The sequence below is a fragment of the Motacilla alba genome, chromosome 14 (assembly GCF_015832195.1).
Source record: "Motacilla alba alba isolate MOTALB_02 chromosome 14, Motacilla_alba_V1.0_pri, whole genome shotgun sequence".
NCBI classification, from domain to species: Eukaryota; Metazoa; Chordata; class Aves; order Passeriformes; family Motacillidae; genus Motacilla; species Motacilla alba.
In genome coordinates this window covers 12,419,660-12,441,678 of record NC_052029.1, presented here as the reverse complement: position 1 = coordinate 12,441,678, position 22,019 = coordinate 12,419,660, and the positions used below count along the sequence as shown (strand labels likewise).

Sequence of the window (22,019 nt, the reverse complement as noted above, 5' to 3'; positions counted from 1 at the left end):
GGACTGAAGGTAGATGAAAAAATGGGAGAGCACATTGCACAATGCCTTTGGAAAACTGTAAAAATTCGTTCTAGTTGTTCGTAAATCTTTTTGCTAAACTTAATAAACTTCTGGAATTCCTGCCCCACAGCAGAGTTTCTCATCTGACACTGGCATAGTTTTTGTCCTTTTGATTCCTATGGGACTCCAAGTCCCAAAGGTAGAAGCATCTCCAATGCTGCAGTGGCAGTTAACTTTGCTTCTAGGATCTGGAAACAGCTCATGTCTTTTATACCAGACATACTGGTGAGTCACCAAGATCAGACATGGCTAAAAACTGCATCCAAGGACAATATCTGGTATTATTCCTTGCTTAAATTTGTATGCTTTGAATCAGATATGACAAATAAGTGCATTTCTTTGATGAAGCTTTTTACCCTCACCTTCTTGAGCAGGACTATTGAGACTGAAGATTTATTTCTATGGATGTTCTGGTGTGGTCTTTTGGGAACTGAATAAGGTTCACTTATTAAACTCAGCTGAATTAATAAGAGAATTATTATGTGGGAGAATTCTCTTAGCAATCTGTCTGGCTCTCTGAAATTGTCTATCTCCTTATGAGTGAAAGGAGCTTAAATTTTTATGTTTGCAATTATAAGATATCCTTTCTGATTCAGAGCTAGAAAACTGTGGCCTTTGAGCTGTGAGCATTCTCTTCTGAATACTGAAACAGGTACATTAAAATATCTTTGCCTTTTGGATCTTGCAAAAAGTCCACGCGCCTAGAACAATAAAATAAGAGATGCTCATTTTATACATTCAGGTCTATTATGACTCTTTCTTACTCTGTTGCAACTCATCTTGTGATGGGAACAGCATTTGTATTCCTTTGAGTCATTCTACAAAACTTTTGGATTTTGTGCCTCGTTTCATCAGTATTTTTTGCCCCTATTACTGGTTCTTTTTGTAAAGGCTCCCATAAATAAATTGACTGAGACAATTTCTCTTCTTTCTCTCTCCCTCCCTCCTTTTTCTTTTGCTTCATATAGTTTGTGTGTTGAGTTAAAAATGGACATTTTCAAAGGTGTGTTGTGACACTTGCAAGGGGACCTGGAGACAGAAATTTTATTTTTGTGTGTGCATGTGTCCAGTTTTGTGAATCATATGTCTGGCAGAGGAGAAACTTCAGCAGGAAAGAGCCTGGAAACTTTCTATCCTCCTCAGGAAATTGCTGTTTCAAGAGAGCCAACCCCAGAATAGAAATTCAGAATCATGTGTTTGACTCCCTGTTTTTATGCAAATAGTTACTTCCAATTAGATTTAACTCTTAATTAAGAGTTAAATAAACTTTAGTAATAAACTTTCTTAATAAACTTTCAATGTGGGGGAGAAGGAAGAGCCATCTGACTGCCTGTATCTTTTACAATTAAAGTCAATTTGGACCTTCTCTTGAAGGGTGAATCCCAAGTAACTGGATATGCTGAAGATACCAGAATGCCATACACCAAATGACCTTGGTTTCTGTACAGTTGCTTGGTAAAAGTTTTCATCTGATAGATATATAGGATGATTGCTCACAGAGGATGAAATTTATAGAGATCCTTAGCTACCCACTTGTTAGCAGATGGCTCAACTCTCTCTTTGATATTGAAATGCATCTTTCATGAAATACAAATCTTTCACTTAGATATGGTCATTAAGTTGTGTAACTGATGATGGAGTTTGACCTGTGGCAGCTTTCTTTGGCAGTAGCCTCCACAGCAATCTAAACTTTAAAAGAAATATGGAAGTATGCCTTGTGATTTTCAAACTGAAGGGTAAAACCATAAACTCCACCAAGTTTGATCAATTCTCACCATTGATATGAGAGAAAAATTCTTTGTCTCTTGTCTGTTTTGCCACTGCTGTCTGTAGAATTTGCACTTGCAGAACACTGTAATCCAGTATCTGCAGTGAACACTACAATCCAGTATCTGCAGTGAATCTGCAATTCCTTTTCCAGAACAAATGATGGGGTTTTACAAGTCTACATCTAATAATATTCTCCATCTCTACCCTTTCCCCAAATTTTTTTCTTAAGTGCTGCCTTCATCCTCTAGTCTGGGTCACTTATTTAATGGCAATGAACATTTTCAGGAAGGTAACCTTTCTGCTTGTGATTTGTTCAAGGACTCTGGAATTATAATGGTTGCTGTCAAATGTATATAATTGGTGTCGGTGGCACACATCCAATGAGTGATAAAAGCTTCGTTGTCTCTGCTGTTTCAGTCTGTATTCTCTCCCTATATCACCCTCTCACTTCTGCTCCTCTCAGGCAGGAGGAGAATGCAGTGCCAGGCTGTTTAAAGTGCAGTTAGACAGAAAGCAGCTCTGCCAGATTCCCTGTCACGGAGTGTCCCAACTCTGGGCAGTGGATTCCCTTGGCTGAGGTTTGCACACTGACTGAGTCGAGCACAGCCTCCTCTGAACTTTGATTTCAAACACGTCCCTTCATAACCTTCTGCCAAATATTTGGGCTCTAGGAAGGGCAGTAGTTTGTGAGCAACATGGACTCCCAGGCTTAGTGATCTACATGTAACATTTTACCGGTGAGTGTTGTAGTTGAAACGGAGACAATACAGAGCAACACACTCCATTTTCAGAAGGTTTCAAACTCTTTATTATAGCATGCATGCTTTTTATACATTCTTACAAAACTCATAAGTTTTTACTTTACTCATTGGTCACGAGAGACAAAGTGCTTATTGGAATAGGCAGTTGCAGGTTTCTCTTATTTATCCTTCTTTCTTTCTTGGTTTCTATGTCAACAACCTTGGTAGAAAATTCTTTCAGGGGTAAACATGGATCCTCTTATCAAACTTCTGACTCACAGAAGGCACTGTAAAACTTCTTCCATAAGTAAGAACTTTCTGCTTTCATATAGAAAAAGCAAACACACATTACTAATAGCACCCAAAACTGGCAACATGTTGTTCACTGTCTGCTCCCAGTGCTGAACATGTGGTGAGGAGAATATTCCTGTTATGTTAGTCCTGCAAAACCTATTTTATCTTCAGGGCTAGAAGGGCCATTACTTTCTAATGCTGTCTACTTCAGTGAATCTGTTTAGCAGCTCAAAAGGAGGGAGAAATTTGCCAAATCTCACTGGAAATCTATCAGAAATGTCAAATGAAATGCTGTAACATTCTGGTTTTGTCAAAAGGATAAATGTATATACAGCTCTGTGTGTGATGTTATTTGTAGTAATTGTTGCCTCAGTGAATTTCTCTGTGTGAAGTAACTTGGTGTTGCATTAAGGGATGTGTTTGTTCTGGTCCCTGAGGCCAGCTTGGCCTTACACACAGGTACTTGGTATTTGCCCAAGTCAGCCCTGGTTTTTGGAGTTCAGGGGAGGGATCAGCTTCAGTGTAGCCAAGGAAAGGATTCCCTCTGAGCACTGGGTGTTTGCTGGAAATTTTTCCTCAGGTTGTAATTGAGATGCTCAATTCTAGTATAAGGTTTCAGTTTAAAGTGGGATAAGGATTTTTTTTTTCCATCTGCATGCAGAAGAAGCTGTATGGTAGCAGTACATATATGGTTGTCATTAGCAGCTGAAGAATTGTTTCCACTTCATTTTTATAGCTCTAAACTTGTAGAAACATCTCCAGTCTGGCTGTGCCCATACTTGAAATCAGTCTGAGTGTACTTAATAGGTTGTTACATACGTTTAATACATTTGAGCACAAAACTAAGTTCTTCCAAGATTTGAAACATTAATAAAGACAGCTATCAAATATTTCCCTCTGAGGATTCTGAATCCTCATGAAACTGGGAAAACACCCAAAGAGTGTTTCAAGTCTTTTTACACCAAGTACATTTCCAAACTACAGTGAAAATGGTGATTGAAACTTTGATCATGAACTGAAAAATTTTCACATTTGTAAGATCATTTGAAGGCTTTTGGCTTTTAACAACTCAATGCAAATACCAGTGACCTGCAGTACTCGCTGACCAAACTGGTCCAGTGCACGGAGTCTGTGTTTAAAAGAACCTTTCCTCCCTGGTGGCAGTTTCATGAACAAGTCACAGTGTCTATCCAGCATCTGCTTCCTGCATCTCATTGCTTGGCTTTTTCTGAATCACAGAATTATTTAGGTTGGATAAGACCTTTAAGGTCATTGAGTCCAACTGTTAACCCAGCACTGCCAAGTGCAGCACTAAATCATGTCTCTGAGCACCATGTGAAGGTAGTTTACATTCCATATGGTTTTTGGAGTTTATAATGAGGTAGTTAGTGAGATCATCAAACTCTTTTCACTAATGATTTGCAGTGACTCAAAATAGAAAATTCCATCAATTTTTCCCACCTTCTTTAGTATTGCTGAGCTGATTTTTTCCTGAGGGAAGAAAAACAAGCTAAAGGTAAGATTCTTCCCTGCTCCTACACTGCTAGTCTTCCTTCACAGCTCCTGCTGAAGGAAGTCAGGATAAGTCCCAAAATGTAATTCTTTAAGAATCTTTTGTGGGGGCTTCATCCTTCCAATAACATATTCCTGTATTTCCAGATACTTATTTTTCAGAAAGATCCAAGACTGGCAAGTTTTATTTTAGAAGGTTTAATTTCCTTCTGTCTTTTATTCTCTCTTTTTTTAGCAATTTATGCCATAAAAGATACCAGGGTAGGATGAAACAAAAAATGTTTAAACTTTTGTGTCAGGATGGAAAACAATGTGTTTTTCTCTTGCTTCAGTTGTTAAAAAAAAGTGAAGGAATTTTACATTTCCCGAAAGGCTGGAAAGGCTGAATCTGTTGGGTTTTTTAATCCGCAAGTCTGTGGCCTGAAGGAAAAGTGATACTTGAATATTTTCATATGGAGTGTTACACTGCAGAATGGTGTTTTTGTGACTCATCCATATCCATACTGAGAGCAGCATCCAGGCAGTTTTGCTGGATTAAACACTATTGACAGCAGCACCTTCACTGAATCACTGCCCAGCAAGGCTGCACACCTGGGAGAGCGGGGCTGCCTCCAGATTGGCCTTAGAAGCTATGTGAGAATACAATATCAGGAAGAATATTCCACCTGCAAGGAGCAACTGGAAAATGCTTGGTCTGAAGCAGAAGTGATCAGAATTTGAATGCCCCTTTGAAGGCTGTGGATTCAGTGACAAGCTCCTGATACCTTGTAGTATATGCTGCAATGCAGAAAAATGTAAACTCATTGCAACTGCATCATTGCAACATGATAATAGTGCAGAAATCCAAAGCTACTTGAGCAGGATAGTATTAGAGATCTTGAATGCATTTAGAAATTTTGGCTGTTAAATAGCCAATGCTGTCAGCACTTCAAGTAGAGTCTGCACAAAGGCACTGAACAGTAGAAAGGATTATTTGAACATTCAAATATGGTGAGGAAAGAGCATGAGAAAAGGCTGAGGGTGGTTTGTTACTGCTCCTTTGGTCCTCACAGAACATCCTAAGTCCTTCCTCCCCTCAGCCTGACCTGTTAGTCGGACTCCCCTCACTTGTCTTGTTTAATATCTCCTTTCCTCCTCCCCTCTGATTCTGATTCCCAGCCCATGCACGGGAGTCCCATCAAGTGAGAGAAGGCATCTGGCAAACTCCTCTGTGTCCAGCAGATGTTAGAGCTGAAAGCATTGCTCACCTCCAGTTTGTGACAGGGGGAGGTGAAGCAATGCGCAAAGCACAGCAAATGAAAACAAACCTGCCTGGAAACAGACAGGCCACTGGGCTTTAGCAAGCTCTAAACTCACTAAACAAAGTCAGATTTTCATTTGGGATAGTCTTCCAGTTCTTTTCTCATGCGAAGAATGCTGCACACACAGAGCTGGCTGTAGTAATCCAGGTTATTCGGGTTGCTGTGCTGGGTGGCAGCTCAGAGCACCAGCTTCTGTGGGCTGGGCAATGCCACATCCTGGCATTCTGCAATATGTTGTCTGTGTCTAGAAGTGGTTCCTGCCCACCTCTCATCGCTCCTCATGTGGAGGCAGCAAACTCTGTAACCTCAGACCAGAAATTTGCTCTACCTTTAATTTGGCCTTACACAAGCCCAAGAGAAACTGAAAAGCCTCTGCTGCCCAAACCAGTAATCCCTATTTCCTCCGGAGAAAAACCAGTGAATGGTTGAATGTGGATTCTGAGCCGCCAGCTGGACCATTCTGTCCTGAAAAGGAACAGCAACATTTTTTGCTAAGTGCTAAAAGTTTGCATATAAGAATCCAAAAGGAGCATATGGCCATTGCTTTAAACTTGCCCTGTTCTTTAAAAATATACTTTACCAGAATTATCTATTTCAACCCTCTAACTGTGGAATGAGAAAGTTTCATTCCTTCTTTTTTCCTTGCTAGAATAAATGGCATCATAAATACTAGAAAGAAACAGAGTTATTTCAGGAATTTGAACTGGGATAAGTCTCATTTACAGAGACTTCCATCATCGCTCCACTGAAGATAGCAGGGACTGTGCCTCAGTTGTTTGAAGAAAGCTGTTGGTCCTGGCTCAGTTCACCTCAACTCCACCACTGACCTCAGCCCCAGCACTGCTGATAAAATGGGCAGTGATACCCCAGTCAGTCTTGGTGATAACAAGTCTGGGTGTGGCTCTTGGCTATTACAAGTGACTGATTGTGTAAGTGATATGAAACTGTCCTGATGTATGTAAGTAACCAGGACCACCGCTAATCAACTGCTTTTTACCCCAGAGAATGTTGTCATTGAGAGCACCCAAGGGACTTGCCCACTCACACAGTTACTGCTGAAGCTCTTCTAGCAATCCAGGAATTATTAATGATTAGTCGCTCTCAGGAAAGGTCCTGTAAACACTTCCTCCCACACTGATTGCTGTGAACAATTTCAGTGTGAGTGTGGGGAGAAAGCACATGCAGCTTTGTGGTTACTGCAGTTCCCCAGCCCTTGCAGAGCTGTCCCACAGCGTTTGCCCATGTGGTCCCCTCTCCTATGATGTTCTGTGCTCTGTGCTCCCCCACCGAGGCACCCAGGGAGGCACCAGGAGGGCACTTGTCCCAGCCTTCAGCTCAGGTGGCTGTGCTGCTCTGCAGGGACAGGTACTCATGGAACTCCCACCTGGGAGGGTGAAGCCAGAGCAAGAGCTCCCGACCTCTCAGGAGGGAGAAGGTGGCAGAGGACACTCCCAGTTGACAAAATTCCACCCAATAATGCTGACCTCAGTGCTGATGTCAGCCTGGGACATGGCTTCTAAAATTGCTAGTAATGAAAAGGCTGGACACATTCCTACTTGAAGAGGCTTTTTTAATTCTCTATATGCTTCATTTAAAAACATTCCTTTAATCTTTCTGATGTTTGCAGTACCCTGGAGAATAATGAGAGTTCTTTTCTCATTTGATGAGTCTATTGCTTTTACAGGATTTGAAACACTTGCTGACCTGAGTAGCTTATGACAAAACAGGATTTTGAATTCAGATCCAACTTGCTCTGCCTTGCTTCCTTTTCTAATCCAGAGTGAACCTTATCAGTTGTTACTTGGTATTTCGCATGATGGGGTATCACGATGGAGTCATTACTGCCACAGAGAGGATAGAAGGGCCTCACTGTCAGAGAAGGAAACCTGTGAAAACAGCCCATCATTCTTAAAAATTCTGAAACATTAGTGGAGAAAAGCAGGAGTTAAACTGGCTCCTCTATAAGAGTTGCTTTGTCTTATGCTTGATGTTCCACTCCTGTGCCTAATTCCTCAGTCTTGTCTTCCATGGTGACTTCGTTAGCAATGAGATGCTAATTAAATTTCATATTTACGATTAGAAAATAAAATCATTGGACCTTTTTTAAATAGATTTTTATGAGTTTTGGCTCAGTTAGCTGAGTCAGCAGCATGGATTCTGCAAGGCTGAACTCACCGGCTTTGAAAAAAAAGATAAATAGAGCAACTAATGATGAAAGGAGAGTCTAATCTAAAACCTCATACAGTTTCTACACTGAATTAGCTTTTGAGCATAAGAAAAATAAATTTGTTTTGGTTCCTCATAGAAAGTCATGTAGAAAGAACCCTTCTTTTATTATGTTTCAGAGGGTTCAAAGCTTAAAATTCCATTTAATTCTTAAAATCTCAGTTGTGGCTGGAGACAATATGCTGAAAAGAGATGGATGCATCTGCAGTGTTTGTCATCACCTGTTAGCTAGCAAAATATTTATTTCACAGCTTAGAATTAACACAGGTAAGCACTGGCACACAGCATCTGCCCTCTTCCCCATGGAATGTGCACGGCTGCAGAGTTTATACAACACTAGAGAACCAGAACTACTTAAATACTGCTGCCAGCCAGATTTATAGGTGCTATAGGGAGCAGTTCCCTATTCATGTAAAAATTAGCACCTCACAAAGCTTTAAAGGCCCATTTTTCCAATACCTAGAGTTTGAAGAATGTTCCAGTTGTGAGAAGATTTTTTGAAAGCATTCAACTTTAATTTAAGTGTGTACAGAAACCCTGATTTTAAAAAGTGCTTAACGCCCAGCAGCCCTGTGATTCAGAACACCACCTTATCCCACACTCTGAGGCAAGGCTGGCAAAAATCTGGCCATTTATTTTGATGCCTAAATACCACCTGTGCTCTTAGAAAATCTGACCCTAATTATGAGCTGTGCCCTAGAGCAGGAATGAGAAATAGGGGAAATCAATCCTCACGCGTGGGAGCCGTTTGCTTGTGCTCATCTTGTGTGTAACCTCACCTCAGCCACAAATGCAACGCTGCGTTTAAAACAAAGCCTTTTTTGCACATTCTGCAAATGATTTTGGTGTCAGCCTGTGCTAAGGAATTGTTGTGCTTCAAGTTAGAAGAATAAAACCAAGTTAGAAGAATAAGTTAAAGAATAAAACAAACTTCCCCTGATTTTGCATTGGTTACCACCCTTTGTACTGTTAAATATCTAAAAATCAGGGTTTGGGTGCAAATAATCCTGCAAATCTTGTTTTTGTAGATGATGTTTTAACAGCAGCTGCCCATCCTTAAAGGCTGGGATGCTCACAGATGGAATGTGATTCTGGCATCACTTTACGGTTGTTATTTTCACAAATATTTATTTCCACAGTCAGCAGAGAATTCAATACAATTCTCATACTTCTTCTAGCTTGACTCATGGTCAAGAACCACACTAGGTGAAAACAAATAGTCAGATTTATTGCTATTTTAGTACTTTGTATCTTTGGTCTTTGAAAAAAAAATACAGATTAACCATGAACTGAACCGGACAGAGTTGCCTGATGAGACCAGAGTTTAGTCTCTTCCCATGGTTAGTTAGTTCTTTGGGGATAAATTTTCCACATGAAAGCTTTACAGTATTTTATTCCCTATCATCAGAGCAATGGGCTTAGTTATGGAGAGAGCAACAGAAGATGCTTAATTCCTCCTTGCAGTGCTTTGAACATAGAAAATATAGAATTGCCAAGTATTTGGCATTATCTCTTCCCCAAGACAGCAAGACAAGGTCATGGAGACATTACCACTACAGAAATAATGGACAGACAATGTACAAACAGACCATTTTTCCTTTAGATTGCTACAGAAGTGACTCACAGGAGCCCTTCTGCAAGACGGAGAGCGAGTTGTCTCTCTGTTCTGCAGAGATTGCTTTCCTGCTCCTAATTGCAGGCCTTTGGTGACAGGGGATGGCTAAGAAAAGCCAGCTGGGATCTCTGCAGGAAGAAAGGACCTGTTTGAGGTCCTGCTCAGGCCCTTGCTGTTCCATTCAGAGCCCCCAGCTCCCCGTGGCTGTGAGAGCACTTCCTCTAAGACTTCCCTCAGCAGCGGTGTCACATTTGAAAGTTGCCCACAAGCTCTGTTCAGAAGAAAAGGGAAGTAAGGCAGCCCCCAGCACCTCTCTGCCTGCTATATATAGGCTGTAAGTCTGAGAGGGAGGGTGGTGGGTGGAGGTTTCCGGAGCTGCATGTCACAGTCCCACGACACTGGTGAAAAAAGAGAGGGCGCAGAGCAAGAGGAGGTGACCAGAAAGCACAAGCAGGGAAGATCTATTCATAAAACAAGCACAACCATTTCCATGTACCAGGAGTAAAATATCAAGCTGCTTTTGACTCCTGGTGAGGGTTTACCCTTCCTAGACCAGGCTGCTGTGATTTATTGTAGGCTTTTTCTCATCAAATGGCATCCAGTTGTCCTGTGTGGGTGTTCTGTGCTGCTGGCTGAGATATTCCTGCAGCTCTGAGCAAGGTGCAAGGATTTGGCCAATGAGTAGAGCAACCAGGACTGTGGCAGACTGTGGCTAGGAGTGGAGCTCACCTCTTGCAGTGAGGTGTTGGTTGTGTAAGGTATGTATGACATTGTTCCAGCTGCAGTGGAGCTACAGGAGAGCAGCCTGCTCTTTTAAATTAGAGTCTATTTTAAAGTAATGATTACAAAGAGGTCACAGAAAGTAATAAGGTGTAGATACCTGCTCTATCTACATAACCTATGCATTTACATAAAATGAGCAAAATGTATGTGTGAACCATGGGAGTCATCACCTCTGGGAGACTGGCCAGTGTTTGATCCAACAGGACATATTGTTGGAAATTAGAAGCTGAACACAAATGGGTAAGTTTTCACAGAGATGAATGGGAGCTGTTATACCTTTGCAGAGTATTTAAGATATTTAACTAAATAATATTCTCATCACAATCAGTGCATGCTGCTCTTGTAAAGCAGTAAACAGTTTGCATGGGGGTTGTTTTTCATGTGTTTGGAGCAGTTTGTCAAGGTTGATCTTAAAAGGATGGTTATCAGAGTTGGCTTCTTATGTATTCTTTCTTTATATTTTGTGTGTTTTTACTAGCTGTGGGATTTTTAACTGCTGGAGCTGTGTCAGGGGAGGTTTAAATTGGGCATCAGGAAAAGGTTCTTTGCCCAGGTGTTGGTCAGGCACTGACCAGGCTCCCCAGGGCATGGTCATGGCCCCAAGGCTGCCAGGGCTGCAGGAGCTTTGGACAATGTTCCCAGGGCTGCACAGGGTGGGATTGTTGGGGTGTCTGTGCAGGGCCAGGAAGTGGACTGGCTGACCCTTGTGGGACCCTTCCAACTCAGAAGATTCCATGATTCTATGATTCTCCATATATGTTTCTGTCTTATTTTCCTACCATGTTATAAAGCCTACTATATGAAATACTATTTTCAAACTTTCCTGGTCCATGGTGAATTACAGTGAGATTATCTGACAGTATTCAAGAATCGAGTGTGACCTTTTCTGTTTGAAGAATGTCCTACACATTTACTGTCAGTTGTTTCCGAATTTGGAGATTGTTCAAGTGAGTGCAGTCCTCTCCTCGAATGCATTCTGTGTTATCCTGTGACTGCCTGGAGATGAGAGTATCACCTACAGAGGGTCATTATCTGACTAGATGGAAAGTGTTCTTCTCTCTGTTATTTTTTTAAACTTCTGTAATGTAAGAGTTTGTAGAAAGTGACAATTTTTTCAAGAAACAGACTAAGTAGGAGTTTTGTTTGGCAGAGCTACAATTCTTTCTCCCTTCCTGATGTGACTTGTATTAATAGAAGTAAAATGTTAACAGCACTGATAAGAATCTGTCTGTGCCAGGGTTGTTCGGGTTTCATATGTACCAGTTAATGAACCTTTGTCCTTACCAGGTTTCTGTATAGCTCAGCCTGTGGAGGTTCCTCACAAACACTGGCTCTCTGCACCAAAGACTGTGCTGGGTTTTGTAATTCGAGCACACATTTACTGGGACCTAACCTACTGTCATCAAACCATTTGCATCTTTGAGCAACTTGAATTTTTAATTCAAGGCTCCTCCTAAACACACAGGACTTGCCCCCAGCTGTGCCTCCACCTCCTCCTGTGCTGGCAAGAATCTCATTATCAATTGTAAAAACAAAGTGAGTCAGTCTAAAGAAAAAATTAACCTGGTACCTAGTAATGACTTCTGAGGCTTTGTTGGACCAGCATTCTCATGAGCCTCGGCAGCTTCTTTCTTAGATCTTGGCTTTTAGCACACATTAGTTGAAAGGAAATGCTTGTGTCAGTAGCTGATGCTCCAGAACCGAAGGGCAGCTATAGAAACATATTTGTACTACGTTAGCACAGCGATTTCTGCTGCCCTCCTCATCACCATGCAGAACAAGACGGAGCATGTGTAGATGAAAGCATTTATTAAATGTCAGGCACCCAGCTCTCCACTGCTACTTTGCAAATCCTTTAAAATAGATGCACTGAAGTCCTGTGGTAAATTATTTATTTTAATTACTCTGCCATTATCTTGATTTGCATGCTCAGAAGTAACACTGATTCCTAATGTTTCAGGATCTGCCATAGATCCTTCCCTATTTATTCCCACATTCCTTGCCTTTGCCTTTAGTAAGGCCTTTCCTATTCTTATCTCTGTCTCACTTTTGCTCCTCACTTTCATTCTGTTGAGTTCCTCTTTCTCTAACTTTCTTTTTGTTTTCCTGTTCCGTATTTAATATTTCCTTTTCCCCTAACCTCACCATTTTTCACCCTCAATTCTCGTTTTTCTCTCCCCTCTTCACTTTTTTCCCCTGCATCTCTCATTGTTCAGATCTCTCATTTACTTTTACACATACTAGCATTCAATGAAGGGAGTATGACAGTTTCTGAAACCTCAATATCAGATTCTCAAATATGTGAAAACAGAATAATACCCATCTAATCACCTGTGTAGATATTGGCATCAAGTGGACAAATCCCTCTCCATGGACCCCAGAGGGAACCCAAGTGATTTGGGGGGGCTGGAAACCAATCTTTGGAGAACATTCTAAGGTGGAAGTACAAAATGGTGGAATGAAGAGTTTTGAAAAGAGCTTTTTCCATTCACTAGAGAAGAACTGGATTCTAAATTCATGCCTAATTCAAAATGGTGAGATGTATCCACCCCTAAAATTTGCTCCTCTCTCAGTAGTGTTGAAATGGTGTGCTACTGCCAGAGCTGGAAGCAGGTTAATTGTTTGTAGGAAATAGTGACACACGGAGAACTGACAGTTGTCAAAACATCGTTTCAGCTATTTGCAGAGGAGGATTTTTCCATTGTCTTTGTTTATGATCAATAATGTGTGTGCTACCACCAAAGCTGATTGGATGCTGCCTGTAGCATGTTGGAGGCAGCACAACCTGCTCTCACTTGGCCATTGAGCAAAATGAGTCATTTCCTTCCTGAGAGATCAGGTGATGGGAGCTCAGGGGCTCTAAAGCTGCCAGACTTGAGGAAGAGGTAGAGCAGATACTGCCAGCAGGTGGGGTGTGAGGTGGGAAAGCTCCAATCTCAGCCTTTTCTGAAACAGAAATCATTACAGGATCCTAAGGAGCATTGCTGCATTGATTGGGGTCTTTGCAACAATATTGCATTGGGCAAAACAATGTTCCTAATATGTAAATGGTGTTTTCCTCCAGAAAGCAATAGCAATTGTATAGAATTTCATTTGCAATTTCAAAACACACAAAAGCTCAATGTAGTAAGCGTGGAATTCAGTTCATTCATTGTTCAGCTCTTGGGCAATGTTATCCTGCAGCATTGAAAACTTGTCTATCTTTGTTGCACATGGTGTTTTCAGGTTTAGATGGTTCTAAGCAAACTGTTCAGTGTCCTGACTGACAACACCAATAATTGATCTGTGCTTTATGTATGAGCTACCCTTCTTTTTTCTGAGATGGGGTTTTATATGGATCTGTTCTTAGGAAAGTAAATAAAGACAGAAAGCGATAATTAAAGAGAGTTCCCAGAGTATTAATTCTTCTGACCCCTTCTGTTAGGACAGGAATAGTGATTAGAGATAAATCTCTGATTTATTCAATTACTTGGTTTGTTCGGGTTTTCAGGAGGGAGAAGTACTGAATCACAGTACAGAAGTACTGAAGTAAAGAAGGGAGAGTAACATGATAGAATTCTTCATTTCTTTTTGTTTCACTTGGGTTTTGAGCTTATAGTTACAAAAATGAAGGGAATTTTCTTTCTCTCTTCAGAAGCCAGATGAAGATGCTTCCAGAGCTTTCTGAACCGGTCAGGGAATTTGTTTTGCTTCCTTCTCCCTCTCTTCTGTTCAGAAAATGGGAGTACTACTCATGTTCGCTGCTGAAGATCTAGCTTTACCTCCCTGTAGCCTGCTGGTGTTTGGGGTTTCTTTTGTAGGCTGTGTGGAATGGGAAGATTGACTCAATTGAATTGAGTAAGACATTTTTTGTGCAAAAATAATCCTATTTTGTGTTTAAAGCTTCTTGCTCTTCTATTACTTTGGTATCTTTTATTCTATTTTTTTTCTTTTCTATTTTGGAGAAATAAGTAAGATGGTTGAATCTCTTGTATAAAGAAGGGGTTCTGAGATACACAGAATGGTTCTTTTCATGTGGTTCACTATGACCCAAAACAGAAATACAACCCAGCCCAGCCAGCAGAGCTGCTGCCTTCAGAAAGTGTTCTGAGGTCTGCAGAGTCTGAAGTAATAAATCTGCACTAATAATAAATATTTTTCTCAGGGCTTTCCATCTCAGTGGTTCCTTGTGCTTTGCAGTCACTAATTAACAAGTCCTACCTTGTCACAAACATACCCAATGCCAGCCTTGTTTTCAGATGGGGACACTGAGGGAGAAAGGAAGGATATAAAGTGCAAATTCTTAAAGGCAGATGAAGACACTGCCTCGTTTCCTTTGGGAGTCTGGATTTAGACATCTGTATCGAAAAAATTGCAGGGATAGGTAAGCAAATTTTGTCATCTTTATCAATGTTTAAACCTTTTAAAAGTGGTTTTCAGTGCCACAGAGCATCCAGAGAGCAGCCGACATAATTGGAAACTACTGGTATTCAGCATTTCAGAAAGCCTGGAGGGCACACGGAGCCCTCCTGTCCTTAAGCAAAGGAATATAATTTCCTTATCACACTTTAAACTGTGACTTTCCTCTAAAAGTAAAAATAGCTCTAAATCCCTTTGTGGTTTTGTGGTTCTCTGATATTGCAAATCTGCACATATCCAGACAAGCAGCTTTTGAGAAAATCACCCAGTTGTTACACTTTGTCATGTGAGGTGCTGTACACACTGCAGGGAGAAAAGACATTGCCCCACAGACTCTGGAGATGTGCAGAGAAAGAGAATGTAGAACAACACCCTCAAAATGCTGAGAATAATTATATACACAATTTTAGAGTGTTGTTTTCATCTTTATTTTTGGTTTAAAATATGGTGATTTATATGTAATTCTTTCATACTCAGCATTTAACATAAAATTCTGTTCTTATTAACTTATAATATGCAAAACATTTTGTGTACTGTGGTTTCTTTTTAAATACTGCCAGTCTGCAAACATCTGTGGCAAATACAGAAATCCAAAACATAACAATAGATAGATATATAAAATAATAGATTACCTCTTCCAAAATAAACTTTTTTCTGCTTCTCAATACAAAGAGAAAACCCTTTTTTCATATTTCACAAAGAGAATATCAGGAAATCAGAAACCTGAGCTGAAAGCTGCATTTGCTACATGGCAGTTCCTGAGTATTGACAGGCTTGCAGGAATTGAGAGCACGGGGATGCAAATAATTAAACAGCTGAAGGGTTAATTTCTGCACCATCATCAAACAAAGCACAAAAAACAAAAATGAAGCTTTAGATGTGACCTGATGATGAGCACTTTATAGAACCCCTGGGTCTGAAGCCTGCAGGCTTTATTCCCTTGATCAGTGGAGAGTGTCACTGACATATGAGAGTGTGGAGTCTGAGTGAGAACAGAGAGCAGCTTTAACTGCAAGGTGATTTGTTCAGCTGAAAAATACACCACAGAAAAACCAGCAAACATCCAGAACGATTCATTTGTGTGTAACAGCCAGCAGAAGGATAGTCCCTGAGAGAGAAAAGGAGACAAGGGGAGCAGAGTGTTCCTTTTAATGTAAAAAGGGATTCTCTCTTTTATTTGTCTGCATCTACAGAGACCTTTGAAATAGATGGAACTAGCTGAGATTATGACTGGATTAAGCTTTCCTGCAGTTAAAAGCTATTTTGTATACTAACTACTGAAAGGAGCAGCAGGAGAGCAATTTTTTAACTGCTGTGGTGATTTCTGATTTCTTTTTGCTTAATGTCTGTTGAAGTCAGTCCAAGTCTGTGAGTTCACACCTGTGATTTGTAACGGATGCCACAGTATTTCTATGACATATCACAACTCCTGGATGTGTTAGTTTACTGCTCAAGAGGTGTTGGAATCACAAATTAGATAATGGTAATAAAGATCAGATTAAATAAGTGATTACACGTCTGAAAACATTTTAAATCTGTCATTTTTAATTTTATAAGTGAAAACCAACTTTTCTGCAATATCATCATAGGAAGGAAGGACAGAAGCAGGGAACAAGGGCTGTAAAATGCCTATAAAATGCATGTACTGCTAAAAAACTTCTAAAATTAAAGCCAGTAATACAAGACCTTTATTAGTGTCCCACTGAGTTTCAGTTGTTACATCTGGGTTTTTGACCAGCACACCAAAATTTCAACCAATGGCAAGCATTTTGTTTCCTATTGAACACTATATTAAATACTAAATCAAATAATTATTTGCTTAGTAGGAGGGGTTCTGCACTAATATCAGCTGAACATTGCTATTTTCTCTGCAACAGCTCCGTGGGGGTTGTGCTCTCAGAGCAGCCTGGCCAAAGCCTCACAACAAAGGCAAAGCCTCAAGCTCCAGGGAGGGGAGGAGTGATCCCTGGGACACATCCCCGGGAGCTGATGGGCAGCCCAGGCTGTTAGGCCAGAGCTGAGCTGTGATTCTGCAGGGCATTTCCAAGGTGGAATTCCAAAGAAGGAAACAAAAGGGAGAGTGTGACATTCCTACATGGCAGTGAAGGACCACTCCACTAAATGTTATTTCTCAGGGCTTGAACCTCATAATGGGCTGTGTTTAGCAGGAGTTTGCTGCCAGAAATCTTTTAAAAATTCTTAGCCACTCATCCAATATACTTATTAATTTCCCATTAAACATTATGTCCCCAAAATAACAGTATGGATGTATTATGCCCATACACAAGGGACTATTTGATAAAGATTTTTTTTAATGTCAGGTAAAAAAAAAAAGAGTGTTCATGTTGAGAATTACGCTGATGAGTGAACTCTTCTTTGAATCATTTAGTGGAGAAATCCCTTACTAATGTCCTGAGGGAACTGCTGACAGTGTGCAATAATTTCTGGTTCAGCGCAGCAGATTACAAGATATCTTGCATTTTATGAAATTCAGGCAAGTGCTTCTTTTGCACTCTGAGATCCATCCCTGAGCTCCCTGGTACGCTCCCAGAAATTAAAGGGCCTGTGACTTTCCTTTTTCCAGCTGCAGTGGATGCTGTGGCTGTGAGCTGACTGAGGCACTGTGTGACCTTCTGCTTCACCGCCTTCTACTCCCCAAAGTCCAGCTTCTCCAATTATGTAGCATTTGTTAAGTTCACCTTTGAAGTGAAATACAGTTACTTCCAGAATAATGGTGGAGAGTAAGGTTCATGAGAATGTGTGAAGACTTCAGATGAAGCTCTTTCACCTTTAGCATTCCTCCCACTACAACCTGCTTTGTAAAGATTTTTCTCTATTGTTTTACCTTTATTGTGCTCGTTGCTTCAGTCTCATTTTTGCTACACATAAATACTGACATTCAGGGAGAATTTCACCCAACCAGTGTGAAGTTCATAAGATCAGGAAGATTTTGCCCCTAGCTACAGCCTTGCCTCATGATTTTGCATCCCATTGAACTGCCCTGGTCTTCCTGGCCCTCTGGGGACTGCTGTCTCCCCCAGAATATGTAATCCCCATGCAAGCATCAAAGCAAATGTGGAATAAGTGGCTCCTGGGATGTGAAACTGCAGAGAAAATTCTGCTGGAGCACAGGAGAACAAAGCCCCTGCCAGTACTCCCTTAACTTGTCCATACTGTGAAAAACCATCCAAATTTTTCTCATAGAGATATTGAAACCCAGACTAGGACTTTTGACAAATTGGAGAAGCTTCTAAAAGCATCAAGCAGAGAGCATTCATTGTTTTTGTAGGAATATTCTGTATTTCATTATATGAGAACACTGACAAACACATTATTTAGCAGATTAGCACTTTTGGCTTTAGTTTTCAAAATGAGGAATTAATACCCCTTGGCTATGCAGTTCATGAGCTGTTTTTGCTCAGGGATGCTCGGTGTAACACAGGCTGCTCCCCAGTTCCTAAAGCTGGAAGCTGAGAAAAACAGCATGTTGCTTTTGAGGTCTTTAGTTACTGATTACCAGCAAAGCCTCATAAAGCAGAGCTCTCGTCTCGTAGGGTACAAGAACTGCATATTCTTCTTCCACCAGGGTCGCTGTACTTGAAATAAAAGCTCATGTTCCACATGCCACCTGGATCACAAGGCCCTATGAAAGCTAGAATGCAAAAATAGTACTAGTTGAAAGGTTAATATTTATCACAAAATAAAGAATGAAAGGTGTTTGTTTGTTTGTTTTTTTACAAAGTTTCTTTACTTTTAACTTCAGGACGAGTTTTCTTGCCTCGCTGTAGCCTGCCATGTAACCTTCTCTAATGAGCTGGGTACAAATTAGGAGCTGGCAGGAAATTGCTTCACAAGCACTCAGAAACCGTGTGACAACATTTGCATGAGTCAAGAACATTTTCAGACTGCAGTGACACAGTGCTGTTACCTGCCCCCTCCTGCAGGGAAAGGCAAGGTCTGAGCTCCCAGGTACCTGCACTCACAGCCCTCAGTGCATCCACAGCTGCAGACACAGACCTGCCTTAACTATTCTTGTGTGCAGCCACTTACAGGTGCTGGCTCATCACATCTGTGCAGGTTCACATCAGTACAGCTTGCAGGAGCAAAGGAGGTGAGGATGAAAGCCTTCATTGCCTGCAGCCAGTATTTGTCTTCGCTCTGAGCCCTGCAGGTTCATTCCCTTCTTGCCTTGCACCGTGCCCTTTGCCATTGCCTCTCTGGAGCAGAGGCGTCCTCTGACTTGTAAAGAGCTCGGTGGAGTTGGCTGACTGCAGATTCATCACTGGAGAGCGATGAGCAGCAGTTCACAGACTCCAGATAGCACTTCTGGGAACTGTCATTTCCCAGACGAGCTGTGGACAGGCTGCACTTCAAACAGCCTCAATATTGGGCAAATTCAGCATTAGTCAAAAGTGGTTCTGAGCTCATCCCATATGACATGGAAGTACAAAAAAGTACCAGGATTGCAGCTGTCCTGCTTGGAGTTCATTTGCCACTTGTGTCCCTTGCTCAGGAGCAGAGCCAGAGATGGATGACTGCCTGGAGACCCTGAAAGATGAGGAGGAGGCTTTGTGGGAGAATGTGGAGTGCAACCGGCACATGCTGAGCCGCTACATCAACCCAGCCAAACTGACCCCCTACTTACGGCAGTGCAAAGTCATCGACGAGCAGGATGAGGATGAGGTGCTCAACTCACTCATGCTGCCCTCCAAAATTAACAGAGCAGGTAATTATCTGATCAGTGGCTCCATCTGCATCTCTGTCTGAAAGCTTTGCTCTAGTAAGTCTGGAGAGAGCCTGAATCAAGTTACAGATTATCAGAAAGAAACTCTTTTATCTTATTTACAGGAGGTTTAAAGTATAGGGGGATTCTGCTGCTATTCTGAGAACAAAGACTCTTTCCAGTGCTGTGCAGACTGGAGCTCGTGGGGTTCAAATTCCCATCAAAGCCTTGGCAAATATTTCAGTTAACACAAGCAGCAGTCAGTGCCATTCCAGGAGCAGCTTTTCAGCTGTCTTGCAGTACTTTCTGATTTGTCACTGGAAGATCTGCCATCCCTGCCTGGTAAAGGCTGCACCGCACTTTGAAATTTCTGTTCCAGAGACCAATTTGCCCACACTCCCTCAGAATAACGATCAGCACAAACATACAGAATTGCTGGCATTACTTTATGGGTTCAGCTGAACTCAGTTAATCAGCTGGATTTTGCACAGCTCGTTCCTGAGCTCAGGAACATCAGGGATGTGATATTTGCTCGTGCTGCTCATGGGGCTGATGTGTCACCTCTGCTGTCTGTACCCAGGCCGGCTGCTGGACATCCTCCACACCAAGGGCCAGAGGGGCTACGTGGTGTTCCTAGAGAGCCTGGAGTTTTACTACCCTGAACTCTACAAACTGGTGACAGGAAAAGAGCCTACACGGAGATTTTCCACTATTGTTGGTGAGTAGAATCAATCACAAAGGAGTTTGTTGAAGTAAGGACTCTCTGGAAGACTGGCTTGGTTTTTTTCAGGCAAGAAGAGGAAATAAAAGCTAATCTTGGTGTAGAATGCTTTTCAGTCCCCTTCAAAGCAAAATGTGGTAGGTGATGTATAAAGCAAAGGGACATCCCAGCTGTCTGAATGAAGCTGAAGGGCTTCAAATGGAATGATAGGCATTACCAGAATTCTCAAGAGAAGCTATATTGGAACAGTGGACTAAATTACACTGACAGCTTTCACATGTGCAGCACATTTGAAGCATTTAGATTAATTGTACTTGCACAGATTCGTTGTACAACGGTTGTGCTATTTCCACAGGCTCAGCTGAAACAAGACAATTGTAAAGGCTTCATCTTCTCTCCAGACAAGCTGCATGTCTGTGTATTGTGATACTGATACCAGTGTACTGTGTAATATTTGTACTGTTTCCAGTTAGACATACAGATGTGTGTGAATTTGTGTAAATTCTGCACCTCTCTACATATTCTGGGCCTTTTGTTTCTTGCATCATTCTGCTGATCCTACATATTACCTTATTAATAAAGTAACTTAAATAAGGTACTTTACCAGACATTGATAAGCTGTTCAAACATTTTCAGTGGAGGAGGGACACGAAGGCCTTACCCATTTCCTAATGAATGAGATCATCAAGCTCCAGCAGCAGGTGAAGACAAAAGACGTGCAGCGCTGTGAGCTCCTGGCCAAGTCCCGCCAGCTGGAGGATGAGAGAAAGCAGCTAAAGCTGAACAAGATAGAGCTGCTGACCTTCCAGGAGAGATACAACAAGATGAAGGAGGAGAGGAATAACTACAATGATGAGCTGGTCAAGGTGAAAGATGAGAACTACAATCTGGCCATGAGATATGCCCAGCTGAGTGACGAGAAGAGCATGGCTGTGATAAGGAGCCGGGACCTGCAGCTGGAGGTGAGACAAATGCTCTGGGCAGCAATGGAGGGTGCCAGTGGCATCTGGGAAAATGAGACTTTCTCTGACAGCAGAATGATGTGGAGCTCTCATTTGCTTTGCTTATCCAGATGACTGAAGGCATCACTGTACAGAAATGCCAACTGCAGTGAGGTGTATTACTGGCAGATAATGAATAAACAGAATAGAATGCAAATAAAAATAAAATGTAAAACATAATTGCTTGCTAAAAACTTAATTTTGGCTTTTTTAGACTCAGTAATATCTTGGTACAGTTATCCAGCAGCACTACAGCTGCTGGGGATTTATTCAGAAAGATATCCTGAATTTTCTCCTGTTTTTCCTGATCCTAATAGTCCATGTGCAAAAAGCACTATGAGTGGTCAGCCTCTTATGTGTTCATTCTGTTTCATATCTCTTTATTTATTGGAGGATTGAGAATGTGCCGCTTTTTTTTAGTCCAGGTATTCTAAAATTTCACAACCAGCTCACATGAGTTGTAGCTGGCAAGTAGCAGGTTTGTACTTGAGACTTCACCAGTTAAGTTGTGGACATTCAGCACCCAATTATCAACCTCTCATTAGCATTTACAGTTTAAGCTATTTTCCTGTGTATGTTTTCCACCTGAAAGTGAGTTTTTTCAGAACATTAAATGTCAGAGCTAGGGAGGATTCCCTTCCTCTCCTCTTTCTCATTTCCTCTGCTCCCTCTAGATTGACCAGCTGAAGCATCGCTTGAACAAGGTGGAAGAGGAGTGCAAGCTGGAGAGAAACCAGTCCTTGAAGCTGAAAAATGATATTGAAAACCGACCCAAAAAGGAACAGATTCTGGAGCTGGAGCGGGAAAATGAGATGATGAAGACTAAAATCCAGGAGTTGCAGTCCATCATTCAGGTATAAAAGCAGATTGTTGCC

At 41.4% G+C, this 22,019-nt stretch overlaps 1 protein-coding gene across 3 annotated transcripts in view; it reads left to right on the top strand.

The window, feature by feature from the left end:
- Positions 1-22,019, top strand: part of CARD11 (caspase recruitment domain family member 11) — a 44,933-nt gene that overhangs the window by 1,633 nt on the left and 21,281 nt on the right. For 2 of the 3 annotated variants that reach the window (XM_038151445.1, XM_038151443.1), the window contains exons 2-5: positions 19,213-19,425; positions 20,003-20,140; positions 20,780-21,105; positions 21,819-21,998. In XM_038151445.1, coding sequence (XP_038007373.1) covers positions 19,213-19,425; positions 20,003-20,140; positions 20,780-21,105; positions 21,819-21,998 — 857 coding nt within the window. Of the gene's footprint in view, positions 1-8,674; positions 10,277-19,212; positions 19,426-20,002; positions 20,141-20,779; positions 21,106-21,818; positions 21,999-22,019 lie in introns of those variants that run through there. The other variant, XM_038151444.1, reaches the window with a different exon arrangement.